The sequence below is a fragment of the Helicoverpa armigera genome, chromosome 14, assembly GCF_030705265.1.
Source record: "Helicoverpa armigera isolate CAAS_96S chromosome 14, ASM3070526v1, whole genome shotgun sequence".
Taxonomy (NCBI): domain Eukaryota; kingdom Metazoa; phylum Arthropoda; class Insecta; order Lepidoptera; family Noctuidae; genus Helicoverpa; species Helicoverpa armigera.
In genome coordinates this window covers 914,482-940,077 of record NC_087133.1, presented here as the reverse complement: position 1 = coordinate 940,077, position 25,596 = coordinate 914,482, and the positions used below count along the sequence as shown (strand labels likewise).

The 25,596-nt window shown below is 34.9% G+C and overlaps 1 protein-coding gene and 1 long non-coding RNA gene across 2 annotated transcripts; one reads left to right on the top strand and one right to left on the bottom strand.

Annotated features, from left to right (window-relative positions):
* The first annotated feature begins 189 nt into the window (after window positions 1-189).
* Window positions 190-25,596, top strand: LOC110382207 (transmembrane protease serine 12). The gene is made up of 6 exons (XM_064037835.1): window positions 190-531; window positions 20,811-20,920; window positions 21,273-21,379; window positions 21,815-21,954; window positions 22,333-23,051; window positions 25,344-25,596. Exons 1-6 carry the CDS (start codon window positions 444-446, stop codon window positions 25,503-25,505), a joined length of 1,326 nt encoding a protein of 441 aa, XP_063893905.1. The 5' UTR covers window positions 190-443; the 3' UTR covers window positions 25,506-25,596.
* LOC110378354 (uncharacterized) lies at window positions 8,796-10,485 on the bottom strand. The gene is made up of 3 exons (XR_010277137.1): window positions 9,886-10,485; window positions 9,619-9,797; window positions 8,796-9,353 (listed from the first exon to the last, which is right to left on the bottom strand). It is a non-coding gene; the product is annotated as an uncharacterized LOC110378354 (long non-coding RNA).

The window sequence follows — 25,596 nt, the reverse complement described above, 5'->3', positions numbered from 1 at the left end:
AATCATTTTGCAATTATTTACATTTACATACAACAATAAATCAACTGTGTCAGTTACTATTTCCTTCCTGCATACTTACGCTTACAAAATGTTGTCAACCCCCCTTCATTTCCCCGGTGGGGATATTAGGCGCCGGCGCAACACCGCGGAAAAAAGTAAAAACACTATCGTTAGTCATTAATACAGACGCAAGCGCACCGCGCACTTTTTTCCAACCATTTCTAATTTCGACACCGCCACGATCGCACGTGTCAAACCGATCTTATTTAAAATTTTTCAAACATCGAACGGCTGACTTTTACCGCGTTTTTATTGGCAGTTACAATGATTAATAGTGATGTTTATGAATCGTTGAGTATCGATACGTATCGTCTCGTTTGCGCGTAATATTATCGCAAATTGTGCGTGAAGGAAATATGAATTGATTGTTGTCGTGTAAACTAATGACTATGACGCGTGTTAGCTGTTGTGTTTTAATTGTAGTTTTATTGGCGATTTTTATGGACATTTGTGATGGGTACAGCCCTAGAGGTAAGTAGTTTAATTGTTCTTTTTATTGTAGAGATTTTATATTTTATAGTTTTTCTCATGAAAAACCAAAACGCGCATGTAATCCGGCCCTGAAAACAATACTGTATTATATAAGGAAAAACGTTTAAACAAATCTTTCAGTTACTGTACCTACCACATTACCTACCACATCAAATGTTTATATCGTCCAATTGTACTAATACCATAATTATTAAATGATAACTTCCTCAGAGGAAATCCTCTAGAAATCAAAAGCTAAATAGCAACCCAAAAAGAAGACTTTATCCAATAATTTTGTAACCTCTGAAACACTAATGGCTCCAATCAATCAAAATGAGTTAGCAATTTGACGTGAAAGGAAATATAAGTTAAATATTTTGTAACAAGCTGAAAGTTCTGTCATCGCCACTTAACTATAAATTGATGGTACTAAGATTGCAATTAGATCTTTTATACGGATTTACTCTAGCAATGCTGGCTGTTGATCGGGTATTATAATATTACATTTATACATTTCCTCTGCGTTCGTTTGAGCTCAAAAAAGTACGTCCAAAAATTGTATTGGTGCTGTGTATGCGCCTCTGCATTCAGCTACCATCTTATCACCCAAGAATAATGTTGCTTGACATCATTCAAAAAATGGCAAAATTCCCATTTTGCACAACGCAATTAACTCTAAAAATGTAATTAACATCATCAGCAAAGGACGTCCACTGCACTACTGAAAGCATTTTCCCCAATTGATTTCCAAAAGGACCAGGTTAGAAGTGGCCTATCCCAAAAATATAGGTAAATAGCTACCTCAGAAGATAAAACATTCAGAATGATCTCTACATCAAGATTTACGTCACTATCTATTGTAAATTCATATTGAAATATCAAGTCATTTACATAGTCCACTCTCATTTTCTCTAGCGCCGGCAGCCACAATTCAAACCACATTTAGCTCGAAGTATACCTGCAGACTGCAAACTTTTAGTCGGCCGATAGTTTGTTTGGGGTCATAAATCCGTATGAAGATGAATGGTAATACGCACAATAAAGATCAGTTATTTAGCCGGTATCAGAAAGACTGAAAACTTTGATTGGATTCACGATCATCATCATCCTCCTGCCCTTATCCCAATTTTCTTTTATTTGGGGTTGGTGCAGCATGTTTTCTTTTTCCATGCTCTTCTGTCTGCCGTCATCTCACAAGTAAAGGTCTTTCCAACCATCTCAGGGCAACTGTCGGCCGACTGTTTAGTCTGCAGTTTGTAGTCACTTTAGCTATAAACCTGACTTAGGAACACGACAGTAAGCAATGAAATTCCATTGTGGAACCATGTTTTAGTGCCAACTTACTGGAAATTATAATTCCTTTGTGATAGGATAGGAAATAAATCGGACTTAGCTTGTATTGTTGAGTTAGGTATGATTCAGAATTTAATGTGAGTTGGCTAAGACTAGTTTAAAGATACAAATAATCTAGAGCCTTACGTTAAAGATAAAGGTAAAGGTGGGACTTAGTAGCGGATTCCTACAACATGCGATGTTGAAGAGACTTTTTACAGTAATGCTGCAGTTTTTTCCTCTTCGTCTTACTGTGATAAGAGAATCATAATCACTCGTGGTACATTTGGATAGCTTTATATTGATACAAATTATTTTTGAACTGAATTCTCTTCAAGTCTGATTAAATTTAAACTTGTATCAAAACGATCATTATATAAATTACACTACTATTAAAATTACGATAATACAAACATAACAGCTATTCATATTATCTGAATAGGAAACAGTATAACAAGTAGTACAAAACCTAAGATTTCACTTTTCCGTCTAAATAATATTTATACCAGCAGTTTCCAACGTAAACGATCGGGTTTCCCTTTAATGTTCGCAGACAATATCTTGTCTTTCTTCTAATAAGCGTGATCAACATAACAAACTGTTTTATTCACAGTTACAAAAAAAAAAAAATACATTATTATTAAGATGTGGGTAAAAGGGACAAGCTTCATCCGGGATACATGTGGGTAAGCTACATTCGGACTGGAACATAGTTGGGAAAAAGGCTTGGAGGATGATGATGTGGGTAAAAAGGACCATTGAGATGACGTTTGATAGGGAAGTAAGGAAGAAGGAAATTAGGTTGGGAATTAGGCAGGAGGATGATGATGATGATGAGAACGAAAAAACTGAAGGGAATAGTGAACTACATAATGATAATACCACAATATAATTGATGATACTCTTAGAAAATGATTTCTAATCTTAAATATGTTTGGACAAATTGAAGGAATTTTAGCTTTAAATAATACGATTCGCTTAATAGGTGGTAAAGAAACAAATGCTACTAATGTAGTCTTTGAGGCAGGCGCTCGACCATGTAGGCAAAAGAGCAAATTGAAAATAGTCAACATAAACGTAAAAATATTACGTATTATAAGCATGAAACAAACTTAACGCCTTACAAAAGATGTTTTCAGAATATTCAGTATCTATCAACTATAACTCGTTTGAATGTGATTTATTTCGCTGAATTTATTTTAGTTGGAACTAAATTGTTTGTCGCTATCAATCTGTTATGAGGTTTTATTTTGTCGCTCTCATGTAGGTTCGATTTCAGACTTCTCATTGTTGCCAATAATGGAATTAAACTTGCAATAAACAGTTACATTGTATTCAGTTTCTTTAAAAAAAGGTTCTTGTTAAGAGTCGATATCTATACTGAAACTTACATTAAACGCCTCTTGCTCCTCTTGTCTTGCTCTTATTTTTCCTAATGTATTTATACCTACTCCAATATCTGTGGTAAAAACAGTGCTGCTAGCACCTCAAACTCTATAATAAAAACTTGATCGATATCAATTTATAAACGTGACATACCTGTCAACTGTTGACGACTCAATCCAGCAATGCTAACAAAAGATGCTCATCGATTGATAAAAACCTCGAAAATATTGACAAAAACTACCAAAAACATAACTTTATCGATAGCTATTGTTGGAACAGAGTTACCAAATTCATTGTCACTGTTACATTTATTACGAAACATCAAAATGTTTGCGAGGAAAGCGGTGGAGCAAAAACATCTTACCTGCGCCCGCGCATTTGGGTTTGTGACGTCACAATCGATCAATTTCTCGATTAGTACCGTTCCACTTAGAACCGATTGACTCTAACCGTTTCGTGTTTCATACAAATTATTTTATAGTTTTGATTTGATTTTAGAAACTACTGACATTACGGAAATGCCCGGTTGCTGTAATTAAAATTTTTACCGCCATCGCTATTTGGGTCTCAATTTATTTTGAATTTTTATGCTCCTACTAACTGCGTGTGTTGACCACACAAATTGATTTTCAAAATAATTGGGCGTTATTGGTCTGACTCACCTTCAAGTAAAAAAAATACTTATTGAAAGCTTCCGATTCGATGCCTCGTCCTTTTTAGTTTTCTGTTACGTTTCAGAAGTCCCCGCTCATTATTATCATATTAGACAGAGTCATCACTCTAAATTATCAATTCCACATTTTCATCTGTTCCCAACTGTGTAGAATAATTAACTGTCGCTGCCATTCCTCTTAGTTACTTCATACCAATACTCACTCCTTTCTTAATCATGCATCTTTCAGGGAACAAATCCTTTCATCTTTTTATTAGTCTACCTAGTATTCTAACAAAATTCAGCACTCAGAATGATTCCCCACATAGAAAGTAAAAATAAATTACATACTTAACAAAGTTAGTGAAGAACTATTTGATAGTTTTATTCTTAAAGTGTCAAATACTGATACTAAGTGGATAGTTGTGAAGTGAATAGCAAATGTACGTGATGCCATCAGGTTCAATGGTAACGCTGAAATATAAGAGTTCTGTGAACAATTAGATTCACTTTCACATAACATTGAAATGTTTCAACTTGTACGGAAATTCTGTTACTGTTTGTGATAATGTTAGTAGATATTGGGGAAATAAATAACAGATTCTGGAGAAAAGACAGTTATGTTACAAACAAGAGCAACATAGGTGAATTGTGAATTTAAAGCTGTCGAAGGATTTACGCGTGTCAATCGAGAAAAGGCTAGAATATTAAACAGATGCAAGATTGTTGAAGACTGAATAAGTATTCACTAAGAGAGATACGTAGACTCATTTCCTTCTATAAGATAGAAATAATAGGTATAAAAGATCAAGTTGGTACAATTTAGAATGAATCAAAATTGCTTAAGGAAAACTGCTACACAAATTACACTGATTAGTCCGAAAGCAAAAAGTTTAAGTAATCTAATCACTTCAAAAAAGGTTAAACCAAATTAATCCTTTACTCAAGTTGTTAGGTAAGAAGAAAAAAAAATAGAAAAAGCTTCTGCGTTGGAAAGTTAATAACTAAGTAAGATGGTCATTGGAAATAAATAAAACTTTATTATATTTTGAGATCAGAACTGTGCCTGAAATTAGAAACGACTTTTCGAGTATCTGGTTATCATTTTCAGTTTTAGCACTGCGCAATTTGAGGCCATTTACCTACTTAAGCTTTTCTCTTACATAACATACACAAGTAACAATTTGTCATGTCAAACATCCATCACAGTTCAACATAGTCCATTGTGTGAACGGCTCATTAATATTTAATGGCCGATCATAGCTAAAGTCTACAACGATGGTTTCATTTTCACATGCCCTCAAAATCTCACGCACGCGTCCTTTCACACTTCGGACGATAAAAAATCGTTGACTACGGTAAAAAAACGACGACTACAATCGATACTTAGAATATCGATTCGATATCAATCAAGACAATCCATCGTTATAAAAAGACTAGACTTTTCCCCCAGCGTTTCTTGCGCTTCGTTGATGACAAATGCGTTTGCAAAACACTAGAGATTGTCATGTGAAATAGGTACTATTGTTTATGAGTGTGTTGTTAGTTTTCCTAGTTTGAATCGTAGTGAATATTATTACGTCTCGGAGACCTTATATAAACATTAGAATTACTTTATTTTTATTTATTTGCCTAGCTTGATATTTGAATGAGTTGGTATGGAGAGAAATAGAAGACGATGTCTTATAAATATTTTCACTAAACAGATCATTCAAACAGGTTCTGATACGATATGATCTGATGAAAACTATGTAGTTGTTGAAGTTCTAAAAACAAAAAAGAGGAATGAGACACTATGTCGTAAAGGAAGATGTACATTACTAGACGAATGGCAGCTAGACACGATTTGAGTGTTAAATGATATTGGCAATTAGGAAAGGCGTTGCCTTATGGGTTATTTAGGACGAAAAATATTTCGCAAAAACTGCTAATCTCAATGTACCGTGCCAAAACATAGCATTAGTTAAAGTTTAATGTATCATCTACAAGTAAGTAAATTGACAATTTCCTTCAAGTAATAGAGTTTATTTTATAGGGTGCAGAAACCGTATAATTAGTGTATCGTAAACTACTTTTCCTTTCGCATGCAATTTAGCACCCATTGAGTTATAACAACTAAACGGTAGGCATACACTTTATTACTCTCACTTTATACTTACTCTCTATTTCTATGGATTCTATAAGATTGCAATTTGTGTTTTGCCTATGTTAATCTTTAGAGATAGGTTTGTGATGTTTTATAACTTATGCTGTCGGTTAATTTGCGATTAGGGATTCCATTTTGTCAATATCTTTGAAATTATGTCATCAATGTATAGATAAGTTATAAGAATTCACAGTTTGACCATTCAAACACGTATGGCTTTACGACACCATCATATTCGTTAGTGTCAAGGGATATGTTTTATCTTGGATCAATGGGATATCTAACATTCGAAAATTATTTCAAATCCGTCCAGTAGTTGCTGAGATGAGCGCATCACAACATTAACGCACGACAAAATTAACAAACTCAGCTTCATAATATTAGTATAGATGGTGTAATGATGAAGAGAGTAGGTACCGTTTACAGTCCCTTGACTAATTCCAGAAATAATATAAATCTCATCAGATAATTTACCACGTTCGTCCGTCTATCACTTCACACGGCATAAACACTCAATAAAACATTAACAGCTACTTCTGAACCGTAAATAATGTATAATTTGTTGTAAGAAATGAGTGGCGTCGTGTCATCAGGGCAGGCATCGAACCCGCGACCTTCGGGGGAGAAAGTAAAGAAACTAACATCTAGAGTTACTGAGGGCTGATTACTTGGATTATGTTATTACTTATTAGTTTAGTTTCAATAGATTGTTTATTGGCTTGGTAGATAGATAGATATATTTTATTAGGTACACTAATTTTACATTTTTGATCTTAATCTAGTTAAGGTAGGTGACATAATGGGCTGATTGACTTATCTAGGAGTAATTTAATGTCTACTGATTGTTCCGTAGTGTCAGATAGCTCATTCCATGGCAACTATACTGCTCTGACTGGGATAAAATATAGCCTAACTCAGGAAAAGTGTGGTTCAATTGTTTCGGAGCCCTTACAAAGAAACAAAAAATATGTCCTCTGTTTATTAGATTAAAAGCAGGGGAAATGGTTCCCACGGAACCCGGGCTATATCGCTGGTGGAAGCTAGTCCTTTTAAATCACACTGGAAACCAAATGCTTTTGCGACATCACATAACATTTTAAATCGGTTTTTCCAACTGCAAAAATCATATGTACATGTAACACCCTCTCTAAGGCTCTATCCAGCAATTTCTTCAAAACTTTTTCCAAAAAAATACTTCAGAGATATGATCACAATACACCGTGACCTCTCCATCATCAGCTAGCTCCGGTACATCCGTTGGAAGGTCAGCTCATTAGTGCGGGGCACGATTTGATCCCAAGACTCACGACCTTATGATGACCTGTCAACGATGCCTAGACGCTGGCGCAATTTGGATCTAGGCGTTTTTTTGTTTGGGATAGACTTTTTAAAAGAAATTATGTTTAGTAGTGGAAGAAGTAAAATAAGTTCGACTGGAGCTGCGTGAGTGAGAAATTCTGGCTTTCGAGTCTCCTCTGAGTAGATCTTAATTTTTTATATCCGAAAAGTGTCTAAAGCTAGGATTCTGTTAATACGATTTTTTACAATAAGCACACAAAGAAGAGATAAAATTATTATCTCTCTGTCACTAGTATTATTTGTAACTAACAAAAGCTGAATACGTTTATATATGACAAGTTTATTTTTTATTAAATTTATGTGTAACCTCAACCGTTGAACTAGTAAATTAAACAGACCTACCGTACCGTAGACTTTTCTCACAATAAAAAAAAAACAATTATTTTCCAAAAGCAACAGAAACTTACTTTAAACAAGCGACATTAGAACCCAAAAAAGGTTATATCAAAGCCTATTCACCATGCTACAACTAAGTTGGTTGTTACGCAACGATCGCCGGGTCACCACGTGCATGGTGCTTGCGACTCGCACGGAATACGCAATGCAATGAGTTTTCATTTTCACTACGAACGTGACTTGCAATGGTTGGTCCAAAGTGGAGGGATTGGGGGACGAGAGGTCGCGGGCTTGGGTTATTTATGTTATGTAATCTTACCAGGGGTGCGATTCACTAAGGCAAAACATCTTTACAACCAAGAAATCATCGTTGTAACATCAGATGAAAAGTCGGCGGTATTCATTAGTTAAAATTGCGCGATCGTAGCGCCTCAACGATGTTGACGGCGTGACATAGAACTAACATTTGGTGCCAAATGTATGAAAATCGGTATTCAGCAACACGAAACATCCTCGCCTGCAACGACAACCTCGCCTTCGCCCTCGATTTTATCTGTCAAACCGAAAAGCTTGTAAATTGTGGATGTTTTCTTGGATGAAGGCTATTAAAATGTAAGTAAAACAAGTTATTCAATAAATTGAAATGTGAAAATATGTTTTTATGATGTTTTGTTTATCGTACTTTAATTCCTGAAACATTTACGCCAATTTTTAATGTTTTAGATGGCAGTTCGTCTTTCCTGTATGATTATTTTGTTGGAAGTAACTTTCCATCAAGATAATTAAATAAATAAGAAGTCAGGCCTCCGTGATACGTATTATAGATTTACTAACTACTGATAGAAACTATATTAAGGTTGACTGAAAGGCGAATCGTTAAGGAGGAATTAGCAACCAGACCAATAAATTACACTTAATCAATATAATATACCTAAATCATCATACAGTACAGTGGATAGGTGCCTATAAAACTTACTGTCCATCAACCTTTTGTATGTACCTACTGTCAATTTTTTTGGTTAGTGGGATTTATGTACCAAATAATGCTGTGACATTGCAAGAACAATGTCTCACAGGCATCTGCCTCAAGGACTCAACAATATACAGTAGATGCCTTCAACCATCCAGATATTATTGATTAGTACGAGGTAAGAAGCAACTGTGACCCGGTGAACAAGCAAGCCGGACTCTAGCAGTGACTTGGACAGTGGACGTCATGCTAGAAGTTATTTAATAAACAATAATATGTGTGACACCTTCTAACAATACATATGTATTTTACCTGTGTATGTCAAATAGTAATATTTATAAACATTTTTAACATTACACAATAGTGTGCAGGTATCAAAGTTATTTTTATAGAAATACTTAACTTTTCTGTAATCATTAATTAATAAAACAATATTTTAATTCAACATATCTTTTTATTATTTTGTATTTTATAATGAACATGGATTTATTTATCTAAATTCAGATTCCAAAACATTCTCCTCGCATAATGGAATGTGTTTTTAACTCGATTACAACGAGTTCTGGCAAATTCTTCATGTTGCCTCGCAGCTGCAATAGAACTAGACTTCCTCTGAACTGCTCCTTTTTGTCCTTCCAGTACTGAAACACAAGCAAAAATTATATGGTAATATATAAAATAAATAAAACAACTATTTGCTTGGAATGGTTTAACTTTCAGTTACAATTTCAAATGCCTTTATGATTGAATTTGAAGGATAGAGTAAAATCATTGTATATGCCTGCTGTCAATACTAATTTTATTTAGTACCTAATACATACAAAACACAATGTAAAAGAGGACCTACTAACCATGATTCAATGCAACAGTAAACACACACTACATAAATGATTATTGATTACTAACCTTACACCATTGCTCCAATATTTTCATACACCCACTGCGTCACTGTATGGGGCTGTTGTTTTCGGATCGTGCCTGATGACTGACCTGATGATGGCCCCTCATAATCAAACATGGTTTGCTTTCCAAAAAGCTTACTAGCTCTTCCAGCTGACTCAACGAAGTCAGTGCGTTGCGAGACACTAAAGGATAAATATTTTAGTTAATAGACGTAGTTCACAAAGACTATATTGTATATTACAATATAAATCTTACGTACTGTGTACTTACTTTCGATAGTTTTGGAAACAAACTAAAACACAGGACAAGTAGAATGCCGTTGGTTAGGTGTACAACTTTTTTTAAAGTCCACTTGACCGCTTAAAGCCATTTGGAGCTTTGAAATCTCGTATTTAGACAAATAAAGATATAATCCAGTTATGAGCAAAATGTTTGTTTTGGTTTTGAAAAGTTTTGAAATGACACAGACTATATATTATACTACATAACCTATATTATAACAAATGTCAAAAATTTGAGTCATTATTTTCTATATCGAAAATGATATAATTAATTAAATATTCGTTGTATAACGAATAGAATGTGTTTTATACATACATATTATGCATTGGCATTGATTTAAAATGTCGAAATAACGCCAAAAAACGTTAGTCGAGATTTTCTCGATTATACTTTAAATTGTTTTAAAAGAAATTTGGCAACACTGTAAACATCCTACCCGTCATCGTTGTTCGGCAGATCGTCGACGAGTTTTTGAGCTAAGCGAATACGGTTTTTATCAACGTTGTTTTTAAAAGCGATGTCTACGATGCGACATCTGTGAACTCGTCGTTGTTAGCATCGATGATGTGTTTGTTACAGAATCGCATAGCAGCTTACACAAGCTGCAATTTCATCCTAGTCATGTGGGAACTGCTCCAGGCAACCGGATAAAATGTTGCCTATAACCTTTCCAGTACCAAAAGGACTATGGGAGAAAAAAACCTCTGGTTTTAGAAATTAGCGCACTAAGTGAACAACCAAAACTCTTCAGTCTTATAGTATTAGAAGAAACAGATTTCATAATATTTTTTTTTGACATTCAGACACGCGAACGAGGAATTCCGTATCATCTACGGCCAAAAATTGCATTTGTTGTAAGCTTCCTAAGACATTTATCCTTTTCTAGTTTGTGCAGTATTTCTATGGCATCTATCTCATTGGTAGCTTTGCAAGTTGACAGCTTTGTAGCAGCCTAGAAAAACTATTTTTTTCTCGAGTGAAAATAAATTCCGCTCCTCTAACAACTTACACCACTACAATGACGTCACTCGAACACCACGTGTTATGTGACAGCCATGGTGCAGGCATGGTGCACTATGATTTCATCACAAAGGTGACCATCATAACGGAGTGTAATGACCTTTAATAAAGGTTGACGTTGATTTATGTTCAATAATGATGCTGCAGTTTTGTAGTTAAGGTAAATAATATTCCCATGGTTCATTGATAATTGCGGGTGCAGTTTTAAGTCTTTTGATTGTTTTATTTATATTTTTTGTCAAATTGTTTTGATAGAGACCGCCTTATTATTGTTGCGCCATTTTCATGATCTCCAGAATCCAGGATCATTAACTCAAGGGTTATTCATTGTCATTGTTTTTCTCTTAAACATGCGCTATAATAAATGACAAAAATCTTAGATACATAAGCTGTGTTAAGCGACTCGTGTAATATTTGATGAACCTCTGATGTACACAGTATTTTCTGTAACAGTTAAGTGTTCATTAATTATGTAATTTTAATTACATTAAAGGAACTTATTACCAACTCTACTACCTTATTCCCACGTCGGTCATCGCCTCTTCACACCTTCAGAGCAACAACCTCGTAATCTGATCCCACGACGCATTTCCCCGCACATGGCTTACTGACGCGCATGAAAGTAAAAGGAATGCTTGGACGGAAGCGCGCGCGCATTGGAAAGCGTGCACAACGATGTTTTCCGATCACGCTGCCGGGTCGCGCGTGCGCTGGTCTGTGTTTGGGGTTTTTCAGGATGGTGGTTTTTTTTGGGGGGTTTTAAGTTATGTTGTGTTATGGGATCATTCTGGTATTGGTACTAGGGAAAACCTCTGAAACAGCCCATTTTGTTTGTATGAGTGTATTTTGTAGGACCAGCCAGCAGTTTTTGGCAGGTGTTCAAAATACCAAGAATTGCGAGAGGAGTTAGTAGTTAAAGTCAAAGTAGGTTTCATTCATAATACTTAATACTTTTATAACAAACTTTTGTCGACGTCAAGTGAAATTCAAGTGGTCATGAAGTTGTGGTTCCTTCACACACATTAACACTACATGAACCAAAAATCAGGCCAAATACTTAATAATTTTGAAACTAGCCATTTTAAGCCTTGCTAGATTCGGACAAGCAAAGCTTCTCAACAAGTGCAAGGAGTCAAATAACTAACTTCAGAACTGCATACATAATTTGGCACGCACGAGCAGGAAGCAGTATAAGACAGTAGGAAGTAGTTCCTTCCAATAACTTTCCCTTTACATCATCAGTCATCATCAAACGTCCTTCGCTAGCACCTGTGCACTTTATATTCTGAGGGTATCGTTACTTACCTAACTTCCGTGGACACTTACTTATACCAGTCACGTGGGAAGGTACCTTTTAATGGTACCTAAGTTTATGTGGTCACTTTGAGGCTTAGCATGAGAATATTTTGTTTTAGTTCTCCAAAAAAGGTCTGCTTCATCCATTATCCTGCGCTTTTCTTTACAAACTCCTGAAACGATTAAGCTAGTTATAGACCTTCCAAAGATTATATTTTTTTGAGTTGATGGTCGATAGTTTAGGCTTTTAATCAGTATATGCATAAAATTATGTAATAAAGTTTGAATCTTGAATTCATTCAGGATAACCTTTCAACAAAGTAATCGACCGTGGATAGATAGGATTCATACAATGCAGTGGGCAATTCAGAAAACCCAGTAATTTCCAACAACGCAAGATAAAAGACAGCAATCACAAATCAAAGATCAAAATTACTTAATCACAACTTTCTTTCAATAAATCATTACGGTATCTTACAACAAAATTACAGTATCTTACACAATCGCAAAACGAATAAAATAAAATAATCTACAATCACATAAATTAACATGACATAACAGAATTATTATATACAGAAGAAAAAACAATAAAACTTAACTGGCCAAGTAATTCACGTGTAAATACGCGGTTACAAAATTATTTACGTTTAACGTTTAGAGTACTAGCACACTGCAAACTTTTAGTCGGCCGATAGTTTGTCTGGGCTCATAAATCAGTATGAATATGAATGGTAGTACGCACTTTACAAAAATCTGGTATTTATCCATTTAGGTCTATCAAGATTTTGTTCGAAAATAGTTTTTGTCAACCATCATCTAATACACAGTCAGTTGACAACTTGCCCGATAAAAGTTTTTTTTTTTAAGAAAATTGTGAATTCAATTTAAACTTTTCATTCGGTCACATACCGGTTAAATACTTGATCTTTGTAATGTACATACTACCATTCATCTTAATACTGATTTATGTGCCCGAACAAACTGGCGGCCGACTAAAAGTTTGCAGTGTGCAGATTATCTTAACGTTTACGATTATGTAATAACTTGTTATTACTACGACATTATTGTAGTCTGGTTGAGTAATCACAGCTTAACTTGTTAAAGCCGACACTTTCTTTGAGATCGATTGTCGGTTATTTTTTTAAGTTGTTCCTATTTGATTGTTTGTAACTCTATGCCTTTGAGACAAATGGTAAGAGCTGCTTCAGGTCGTCGTTTCGTGTTTTGGTATTTAATATATTTTGGTATTAAAAGCTTAGCATTGAATTCCAGGTTACTTACGTTTCATCATCTGGGCTTCAGTAATAATAACTTTAAGACAATTTATCAAATAAGTTATGGGGGTTATTTCTAGACACTGACATCTTCCTCTTGATCATCTGTTTTATTAACTTACCTATCTTAGCGTGCTTCGCGACTTTTACTTATTTGCTTCGAACCTTAAGAACTGTTTCAGTTTCAGACTTCTTTTAATTATCCTTTTATCCCTAATTTCATTAAGGTTCATCATCAGCAGTATTTGTTACTGTCCTTCTGCACGGTCCCATTATTGCTACACTATACAGAGTAGAAGCTTGTGCCATACTACTTTTATTTTTCCATTAACCGATTCTTTAACTCAATCAAATAATAATCAAGTTAGTTCACAGTTTAACCGCAAGTTAACATCCGGTTCAATGTTATCACGTAACTGTTACGCCACCGTCCCGTAATCCATAATTACTTTTTTACAAAACATTGGTCACTTTTTTCTGTTGAACCATTTCTCTTTTTGTTAGATTTCACCGCAGTACTTAACTGCTTAATTTTATTCTTTTGACTGGGATTTTTATGTTTATGGTTTGAGGTTTAAGCCTTTTGTCTGTGGTCATTTTGGCAGTCATTTGTTAGTTGTGTCTTTTTAAAAATGGTTGATGACGAAAGTGTGTGGTTAAAACTCTGTGTGGTTGGAAATCAATTCATTTATTTCAATTAGCAGACTATTTTGTGAGGTTTTTCTTTAATAATAATCAATGAATGAAGATTGGTCCATATTGGAACAATTTGTTATAAGTAAATAAATCATAGCTTAGTGCAAACCTATTACTCTACTGTGTACTATTCTAGGTACCAGTTATTATCTACTTTCAAACATGGTAATCTTATGTAATCTTGCAGATAATGTGTAGCATATTTGTCGGTTTTCTTTGTAAATGAATTATTAACTTTAACTACATTAACTTTTATTTTCATCTTATCTTTGTCGGCATTACCTTAACACTACCTACTTAAAAACTTCGCTTAATTTCGCATACCTTTTTAGTGTTTGCATTTTAACCGGCCATTTACGTCATTGTCCGGTGAAAGTGGTGATTATCCAGTGACCTGTGATGATTAATGATCTATCCTCCTGAACTTCCTAAACTCACAGTGGCAGAAACGATTTGTTTTGTATTGAGAAGCATTGAGGCTGCGCAAACGCATTTAACGATTGAATGAACGATATTAATGTTCAGAATTGTATGGTGTGACGCGACAATAGATTTTGGTTTCGAGTTTTTTTTTTTAATAAATTCCTGTGTGTTGTGACTTTCGCTTTTTTGAATGAAGCTGATAAATATTTTTGTGGGAATAATGACAGTATGCTTTACTACTGGGTGAGTCAGGACAGACGACAGTATCTGTACATACTTAAACGGAAAACTTATTTATATGTACAAAATTATCAAAGCTAATATTAGATATCAATTAGGTAAATGACATATGATGTATTAGTGCATGAAAAGTGGTCAAAATGCGGGTTGAATTGCTAGTTAGTAACTATTATAGTTATTGGTGGTTATATACTTAGCTACTTAATTATAGTCTAGTCCGGTTGCCAAATTAACTATTTTTTATTCAATTACAAACCAGCTATCACTCTCCATTTAATTAGGATATTCTAAGAACAGTCGACTAACCTAAATATTCTTCAAAATATCAATTAAGTTATTCCTCGAATCAACCGGGTCATCAGTTAGATAGCAGCGGCGGCGGCCCGGCTAATTGCTCTGATGTTTTTGATAACGCTACTCTGATTATCTTGTTAGATGACGAGATGACGGTTTTATTTCATTTGCTGTCCGTCCGTCTGTACGTCTCAGAGGTTTGGGTTTTGGGGTACCGCATTTTTGTGGTTGTAGTAACTCTGGTCCTTGACATTTTTATTTGTGTGTGTTTAAAAATCATTATTAAAAATCATATGTACAACTTGCGAGTATCTAAGATCTTAAATATTATTTTATATACATATTGTAACTGACAATAGAGTATGGGACTCTAATATTGTCAGTTGAGAAGGAAGTACATATCGGCTTAAAGAGTGGTTTGCACCATTTAACTACTTTAACATGGTGGTGTTTGAACCTCTAATGTTTATCAAGTTGAAGCTAGATTCTTCAAGTTTCATGTACCTATATAAAAATTTAAGATCTTCAAAAATATAAATACAAGCTAAACTGAAGCAAATTGTCGAAAAATAACTTCTGCACCTCGAGCCACAAAAAGATTTAAAATTAACGGTAGCAACAAATTCTAGCAAAGATCGATCAATGCGCGCGCGCAGTAGCCACTTAGACGAGAGTGAAGAAATCTAAGCGTAGATCTTTAAGTATGACGCGATACTATCGCTACTCGTATAGCTCAGAACACTTATATTTAGCTGAGTCACGACTGTGTATCGGTATATCTTCCGAAATAGTATCTGTTTGTGGTGTAAGAGTACTTAATACTCGTAGCTTATGCCCACGGCTTTGCCCGAGTCCCTTAAATACTTCCTCGATAAAATGTATTTTAAAATCGGATCATTTCATTCTTTAGATTAGCGCATATAAACAAACAATATCTTTGAATTCTTAATACGAGTTTAAAAGTTTTGCTGTCTAGGAAATCTATAAACGCAGAAAAATGTTAGCCACAAGAATATTTTGATAGACCTCCTAGATTGGTTGGGAAGCAATATGAATTGTCTCATGTTAAAAAGTGTTTTAACCCACAACCAGATATGTAATACTTATTTCTTTCAGGAAGGTAGATCATTATTTAATTCAGACTAAATAAAACTTATATGAAAGACACAAACCAATAAGTCCCATCAAACTCTTATTCACAAAAACCAATCCCTTAACATTCTCACGATACTATAAAGGTACTAACACCAATTGCGTAACTTTTAGGCGCCAAACATCTCGACAATTTGTTCTGCATTGCATCACAAATCATCAATGATTGGACCCTTTACGGAATGACATAACAGCACCAAGGCCCTTTGTACTTTGATAATCAATTTCTTACAATAACCGGGTGTTATGCAACTTTGGCTGGTGAGATAATGTTTAGAAGGCTCACTTTGAAAATTTGAAAATATTGCTATTCTGATTTTTTTTTATTCGTATTCTAGTTTCGAAATCGGTATTTTATGAAAAACTAGTAAAATAGAATAAGAATTCGCAAAAATATGTTGCAATCAAATGTGTTAAATCGCAAAAGTATGATTTAAGAGTAAAAATTAACCTAGAATCTGTACAAATATTTCATGTGTCAATCTGTATGTCAGTCTGTTTCAGACTAAACTACTGAACCGATTTAAGTAGAATTTCGTATTCGGGCAATCTAGACTAGTGTCACGTGAATGACGTACCTACACTACTTATCCTGGTGCTGTTACCAGCACGCTTGTTACAGTCCACAAACAGACATATGTAGTTACTTTCGCATTTACAACACTAAGTAAGGATATATACATATACCTTCTGCAAACCATCTGTCAGATATTACAATAAGTTATCTGTAATCCGGAGATTGGTTGTCAGTGAAAGTGCTATCATTACACTGATGGGATGCTGATGGGGTCGGTGACTGCATCACTGTCGCTCCATGTGCAATTGTGGGTAATATATGTATCATATGCCACTAGCAACGTGGGAAGATGATACTTTGATCATTTAGTTGAGATGTTGTATCATGGTGGGTAAAATCATCGTTTTCTTTGACAAGAGGCATTTAATTCAAAATCAGAAAAAAGTACTTTCTGCAATCTAAATATTTCGCAAGAGAATTCTTAAATATCTTTTGTAAAAATAGCTAAGATGGAGTTTACCTACTTACATACCTAATTCATTGATGACCTTCCGAACACTGCACAGTGGAAACTGTTAGTCGGCCCATCGGCGGAAAGGCTCTATGGAGATAAATGGCAGTGCATTACCCATTGAGTCCTGTTACTTTAAATAAATATTTATTATTATTACAACTGGACCCGGCTATCAGATTGACTATAAGTTAATTGTATTCACGACGAACTTCAATATAAAGTGTCAGGCATCGATCGTGCCAACTACTTATCAGCTAACAGTTTAGACTGCAGTATGACAAGGCTCTAAGTATTTTGTCCGTTCCTACTATGTAGGTTGCATAACGTCTATATCGTAGCCGGTTGTTTCAACCCGCCCACACACTGCAAAATTAATACACCAGTCTAGAGTTAAACAAACAAAACCGAACTAATATATTAGCAACTGTCATAGCTTTACTTTCAAAACTTGTTTGTATAGTGACAAAGCATTACCATATAGAACTCGGTAGATATTAACTTTCCTTAATTGAGAACAGAGTTTTAAATATTTTGAAAGTGTAAGTAAAATAAGTTATAGTGAAGTACCTTTTTTTCGAAGTTGGCTAATAGTGCCTTCACAACATCATCGGCCTAGCCTTCCCCAACTATGTTGGAGTCGTCTTCAAGTCTAACCAGAATGATGCAGCTGACTGCTGAGTACCAGTATTTTACATGGAGCGACTGCTTATCTTATACTCATAACGTGTATTGCATGCAATAATGTACATAAGTACACAAAGCGGAAAATATAAAATAGTTGTCAGAATTGTGGACCCTGACACACAGCAAGATAGTTTTAGAAGAGATATTCTAAGTTCGTTCGGGAAAAGGTTAATCAGATAATAGTATTCTTCAAAGAAGACACTGAACCAAAAATAAGGATAGTTCTTCAAAATATTTAATTGAGTTCAAATTAATTTATTTGAAAAAAAAAAATAAGCGCTCTAGAAAGTGATTGGATAGTTAAAACCTTTTCATTTGAAGTAGTTGTGGTTAAGATAAACCGTTATAATGTTGTGTGTCGAATTGACTTAATTATAGAAGGGTTCTTAGAATACTAGTTTTATTGTTAGTCAATTTACTATGAACTGTCTTTCGCAAATTTAAGCATAGGTTTATTAGGTATGCCTGGCACTTTCGTGGAAAACTTAATTTTGGCGCAATTACAATTTTAAAGTGTCCTAAGATTATCGTCTATTAACTACCCAAGCGAAGTCCTATGTTTTCTGCTGAGTATATTTTTTGCTGCTGCCAAACTTGCTTGCTACCAAGCTGTACCTATATTTTTTGAGCCTTATATTAACGAGAGCAGAATCCAAACTAATATTATAAATGCGAAAGTAACTCTGTCTGTCTGTCTGTCTGTCTGTCTGTCTGTCTGTCTGTCTGTCTTTTCTTCACGCCTAAACTACTGAACCGATTTGTGTGAAATTTGGTACAGACATAGTTTGAAACTTGAGAAAGGACATAGGATAGTTTTTATAACAAAAATAAAAATAAAAAATAAAATTTATTACGGACATATAGCGCCATCTATTGGTCAAATCAAAAATCTGCTGGTAGTCACTATTCCACGCGAACGAAGTTGCGGGCAAAAGCTAGTTATAAATAAAGAATTTAGTAGCTACAGCTGTCAGCTACCTAGGTATTCACAAAAAAGTTTTTTTTTCAACCATGATTAATCCCACAAAATTGAACCCAACCCAAAAACACAAGCAATTTATCTTTCCTTGAATTAAATCTAAAACCTAACACTTATGCAACGTAACCCAAATACCTTATGTAAAGTGTAAACTCGCGACAATGCGACAAAACAGTCGCAACTACCACACACATTACGTGCTCACATGTAAATAGCAAGTATAATAACTAACTGTGAACTCATCAATATGTATGTGTAACGACATTACACCTTTTTACTGCGCAGTTGGGTAATCGCTAGTGTATATGATAGATTGTTCCGTGTTGTACTGTCCTTCCGTAGACTAATGGATAAGCACGGTATAATCCTACTTATATCTTAAGATAATTACATAGGTAAGTATTAGATTTGTTGTATGACCATTAATTTTCTTATTCCTGAAATAGGATTTACTTGGATAAAACTCTGAACCAAAATCTATATGAGAATATATGTTTTGAAACTTACAAAAGATAACGGCTTTCGATGAAGTTTAATAAGAACCACTTTCGCTGACAGTAATTCAGGAATTTTCAGGAAACCCACCATTGGAATCAATCGTTTTGGCGACAAAAATCTCTAATAAAATGCATACCTTCGCCTATTGTCAGTTTAATTTTACGCCCAACGAAACTTATTCAAAAAAGCTCGACCTAAACTTCTAATTACAAAACTACGTATGAAGGTTCACTCAAAAACTAGTTAAATCTATGATCTAAACAAAGTGCTAAATAGCACTTGTTATCATATTACTCACACTTATACTCACGCCACTTGATTTGGCAAGATATCAAGCATAAGTACCGCAAAAAAGTTAATTCAATTTATTGAGGTATAAGGCTTGGGTTGTATTGAAAGCGGAGAGCGGTGAAAGAAAATAACGTAATTTATAACTTGTTGAACATTTTCTTTACTTCCAATTGCTTTTTACAAAAAGAAAAAAAGATAGGTTAGTAAAAACTGTGATAGGTGGTTAAATAAATTGAAATATTGACACGTTTTCTTGCGCCCTTTCAACAAAACTATTACTGACGATGATACGTTTGTGATGACTTTTTATAAGTTCACATCTATATTTTTTACATGAATGAAAACCCCTCCATTTGCAGACCATGTAAATTAAACATGTATTTTATGAGCTTTATATCGATTTACGTAACATCTTCCTAATTAACCCTCCTAACAAGCAGTAAAGTAAAAAGTAATGAGCTTAGTTTACAGTTCTTCCCGCTTCCGCGTCCGCTTATCGCTATCTATGTCACCTAGCTCATCAACAGACCGTGAACAATCGCGTGTCAAGCAATTTGTTCCTCATACTGGTCGCGATATAATTCTCATAATTGTGAACAATAACACTGTAATCTAAACTGCTATTACTATTTAAAATCTACGTTAGTTTAATGTTTAGTTTTATTATTTATGTGTGTAATTAAACATGGATGAATATCATTTTAATTGCTACTACACACTGTCATCATTGTAATAAAAAAATATTATTATTTTCCCAAAACTACCTATTTAATTAATTAAATAATTATTGTAACTTACATTTCAGGGTAAAACGGCAATTTTTTTTTTAAAGTATATTTTATCATTTTTATGACCGACCTAGGTTCAGAAATCATATTAAAACTCATTACAGCTTCCCGAGTTCTTACATCTTATCCCAACTTAAGAATATATATATGTCACATTTCCCATCCAACAAGACATTTTGAATCACACATTCAAAAATCCACCAAAATTTGTCATCAATATGGCTCATAATCCCCTACTCTTCCTCAGAATGTGGTGTTCCACTGCGGCGACACACGCGTCAGCCACGAGACCGCACTCCGGGACAGCTGCGCATCATCAAGGGTCGGGAGTCCAAGAGAGGAGCTTGGCCATGGCAGGTCTGAAGATGTTATGCTTTTTTTTCAGTAGGCTTTGACTAATAAAGATAAAAGTTATACACATTTGAAAGTGAATACAATACTATAAGTAGGTACATATTATTATATGTTTGTGTAATTCAACGTAACATTTTTAGGGAGTGTAAACCGTAGCACATTATATCATAACAAGTATGAATTCAACTTACCTAATTTAAGAAATTCTACCCTATTTCGACAGTCAATTAGAAAAGTCCTACATAAAAAAAAAAACATTTTCTTGATAATTGGGAAGCCGATCCTAATTTTTACGTGGTCTGCCATCGTTATATATAGGTAGCTATGGCTAATATTTAATTTTGCAATATTCCAGGTATCATTACAACTGCTGCACCCAAACTACGGTCTGATCGGTCACTGGTGCGGCGGCGTGCTGGTACATCCCATGTGGCTGCTCACCACGGCTCACTGCATTCATAAGTATATCTCTTTTTAATTGAACCTTGACCATGATAACTTATATTATGTTTTCTACCTTGAGACTGTTATTCTTTTCATGTGTTTCGTTTAAAGAAGTATGTTCCAAGTTCAACTGAGTTGATGACCATTGTCACTCGTAATGGTGTTAGTATAATATTTACTTGCTTCTTATTTCGGGAGGATTATAGTTTGAGTTATTAGGTTAGGACTTTAGCAAGAGTAAAAGTACTTATGTGAAGAAAAATAAGATATTCATGTCTAAGATATGACTCTGGCAAAGGGCAGGATGCATTAAATGCATAAAAGACAATGAAGATAATAAATAAGAGTCATCAAAACAATTTGATTAGAAATTAGTTATGATTGATAGCTGATGAATAGACAATTTAGCTTGCCAGTCTATCCAAAAGTAACATCCATCAACAAACATTTCAGTGAGCTGTTCAACTTACCAGTGCCAGCTCTCTGGACCGCCGTGCTGGGCGAGTGGGACAGGGCTGAACAGAAGGGCGCCTACGTGCCCATCGAGAAGATCGTGCTGCATCACCGGTTCCATAACTATCAACATGATATAGGTGAACTACCCTTATCTTTTTCCTAAGTTAATTAATCATACACTGCATAAAAAATATGGATACGTAATATTGATTGAAAGGAATCATAACAAAAATAAGTGTATCTACATAGCATAGCATACACTGCTATTCAACAAATTGATTCAATCTACAGCTAACCATTTATCTCATTGGATACCTACAGCCATAATTGAGCGCCAGATTGAATGTATTGATTAATATAATCCAATACATACAAAATTGAGGAGTATAGTATTAAAGAGCAGTTATCACTATCATTCAAAAGAAGTACATATTTCAATTCACATATTGCAATCTTTTTTGCCATTTTTCTTAAGTTCTTTGTCACTCATGACATATTTTTTCAACTGTTTCCAGCTTTAATGAAGTTAACCAGAGCAGCAGACGTAAGCACTGGCAGTAGAATCCGCACCATCTGCCTACCACCCTTCGAGCCACCAGTCGACGCCTTCGAGGCAGACAAGGGCTCATCATTCTACCTCCGACCGGAATCGAACACGGAACCACCACGACGAAAACCAAAGCCACCCAAACCGAAACCAGATACCGCCGTCAAATATCTCGAAAAACTGAACAATTTAACGAAGAACATGTTCTCAGGGATAATGAATAAGAAACATAAGAATATGAGATATAACGTCAGAGTCTCTAATGAACCAAATAGACAGGTTGACAGAAAAAGTGGTGAAGAATTAAGAAAATCTGACAGTGAAAGAGGCCACAGTGATTTAATATACGACAGTGCTACTTTGGATAGTGTAGTGAAACTAATAAGAAACAGTCTTCTAAAAGATGATTACAAAGTGAATATAAATAGGAGTGATAAAAAGCTTATGTTTGGTGAAGAAATTGATCCTTTTATTGATGATAATAATAGATTAGATTTCAAAGATGAGTGTTACACTACTGGTTGGGGAAGAGAACAGACGAATGGAACTCTGACTGATGTGTTGTTGGAAGCTGAAGTGCCTGTGTTACCTCTGAATGTTTGTAGGGATAGATATGCCCTGACCCTGCCCTTGAATGAAGGTCATTTATGTGCGGGGAGCACGGATGGAAGTACGGGAGCTTGTGTGGTAAGTTTACCTTGTTATAATATTTGCTTGATGCTTTGAACTTGATGATAGTTACTAAAATAGTAACTATATCTGATGGAGAGTGTTTAGATAGGTCATGCAGTCATACAAGGCAAAGTGTTGAAAATACAATATGTATATGTAATTCTTTGCATAAGTTAACATCCTTACTGGCTTATGAAACTGCATGCTATTACTGTTGTGACGACCTGGAATATAACCCAAATATTCAAAGAATCAACATAAAAATGCATAAGGAAACTCCATAGCCTTCCTGCAGATATACGAAGAATCAAATTTTCCATTCACTAGAGAGAGTAAATTGAGCTCAAATAAAAATAAACGCATCGACTTGACCTTAAGACAGAATTCTGGGTTTGTGTACAAGGAATTTTAATTGATACAATTATTATACCAGATCGAAATCTTAATAAAGAATTTTGATTTTATCTTGAGCTTTTAAATGTAATAGAATAGTTTGGTTTTGGATCGTTAAAATATCAAAAATGCTTGAGTGGTAAGACTTGCAAACTTTATACTGCGGTTTCACACCCTCTTATGGATTAGTTACAAAAATCTGCCGATCTCTTTCAAGTAACAAAATAAATTATTAAAAAAAAAACTAAAGCTTGATTAGCTTCAGGCACGCAAGTTAACCCAAAAAAACAATAAAATTATTTCGTAACAGCATAGATCATAAGATCTCTACATAACATTATTAGTTAGGTATATACTGCTAATGAGATTTAAACAGTTTCATATTTAATCTGATATATCTGATCTTGTCTTAGAGATTGAAATGACAACCGATCTTAGACTAGACAAAAAACTTAGAGATTGATACGAGAGTCCGGGCTTATCTTATAATATTATATAATTAATCAATTGGGTGAAAAACTAGGAGGTGAGAAGATGGTATGGGTAAACGTAGTTAATCCGTTGGTAGTTAGCTACACTTATTCTTTTCTAATATGAAGAACTCCTAAAGATTGAAGAGAAGTCGGAAACAAGACCGACTTTGAATGCTCTCCAAACCATAGTAACTATTAAGTACCCAAACGTAGATAATGTTTTGGAGTGTTATAAAAATAGACCTACATATTACCTATGCCAACTCTTAACTGTACTGAACTGACTTGATAATATAGTTTATTGCCATGGATGAGACCATTACGTTCAAGAGGAGTTCCTTAAAGAGGAGGTTGTTAAAGTAGCCAAGCTTAACGAAACAGTTCTGTCGATACAAACACCAGTTACTGAGCTTACGACCTTTTCAAACGAGTTGCTCAAAAGATTAGGCAACCATACCGAGCTGTCAGCATATCGATTGTTCTACCAGATAACAGTTGATATCTTGTAACAATTTAATAGTGTTCTTATTAATTTTCGTGACATCGCCAACGTATTGGAAAGTCCAATCAAAATTCTTGACTTTCACTCATCGGAGAATATTATATCAGCCAATAATAGGTATGGTGTGACTGATTGCGTAGACGTAAGTGCAATACGAGATGTGATTTTGATGTCAAATGTTTGTGTCAAAGTTGAAGGAGATTTTGATGGATGAATGAACTTTAAGTAAGGTCTGTTTCTACCAATAAGATAACAGTTAAGAAAAATACAGTTTTGTAGGTATTCTGTCTGTTAAGACGATTGATTCACAAATAAAGGATCGGCAAGGTTTCAAAAAAAAAGAAATAGGAAAACAAATGTTTGACCGATCGTGATCAACGTCAATCCTAAAATCGTCAAAAGCTAAGTTCTGTTGTGTTGTGTTGTTTTTGACAAAGCACGATAATTCACAATGTAAACATATCAAAATTAGCAGTTTCGCGCGGTTCTAATAAACGTCCATTAGTTTTTGTCCATAACTGTCAGAACTGTTAATTGTTTCTATGATTAGGACTATAATGACGCCAAACAGTATCTTTATTTGGCACTATTTAGAGACTATTGTTTTTTTAGTTCCAATTTACAAAAACAAAAACATCCGTGTTACTATTTTCATACTTCCTACCTACTTACAGTTTTTATGCGTTTTAAGTTGCCGAAAATGCATCTTAAGTGCATCCATTTTTATACCACGACAAAAAAGAAAGGTTTGAGTACTGTACATACGTACCTAGGTGTATTTGTAAGAAGCAACATTCGAATGTGGTTTTCCAAAGGAATTTTTAAAGAAGGCATGGAAATATTTCCACTATAAATGTTAAATGATAAAGTTTCTCTAGTTTTAGGGTGTCATGACATGATAGACCTTCATTCTTAAACCCATAATTTCCTTCATTCCAGGGTGACAGCGGAGGACCCCTCCAGTGCCGGTCAGGGGGTCGCTGGGAGCTGCGAGGCCTGACCTCGTTCGGGTCCGGCTGCGCGCGGCGCGGCGTGCCCGACGTCTACACAAACGTGGCGCATTACGTGTCCTGGATCTATGCTCATGTGTATGCTAGCTAGTGGTATATATATAACAGTGGGGGTCCTCTCCAGTGTCGTTCAGGGGGTCGCTGGGAGCTGCGAGGCCTGACCTCGTTCGGGTCCGGCTGCG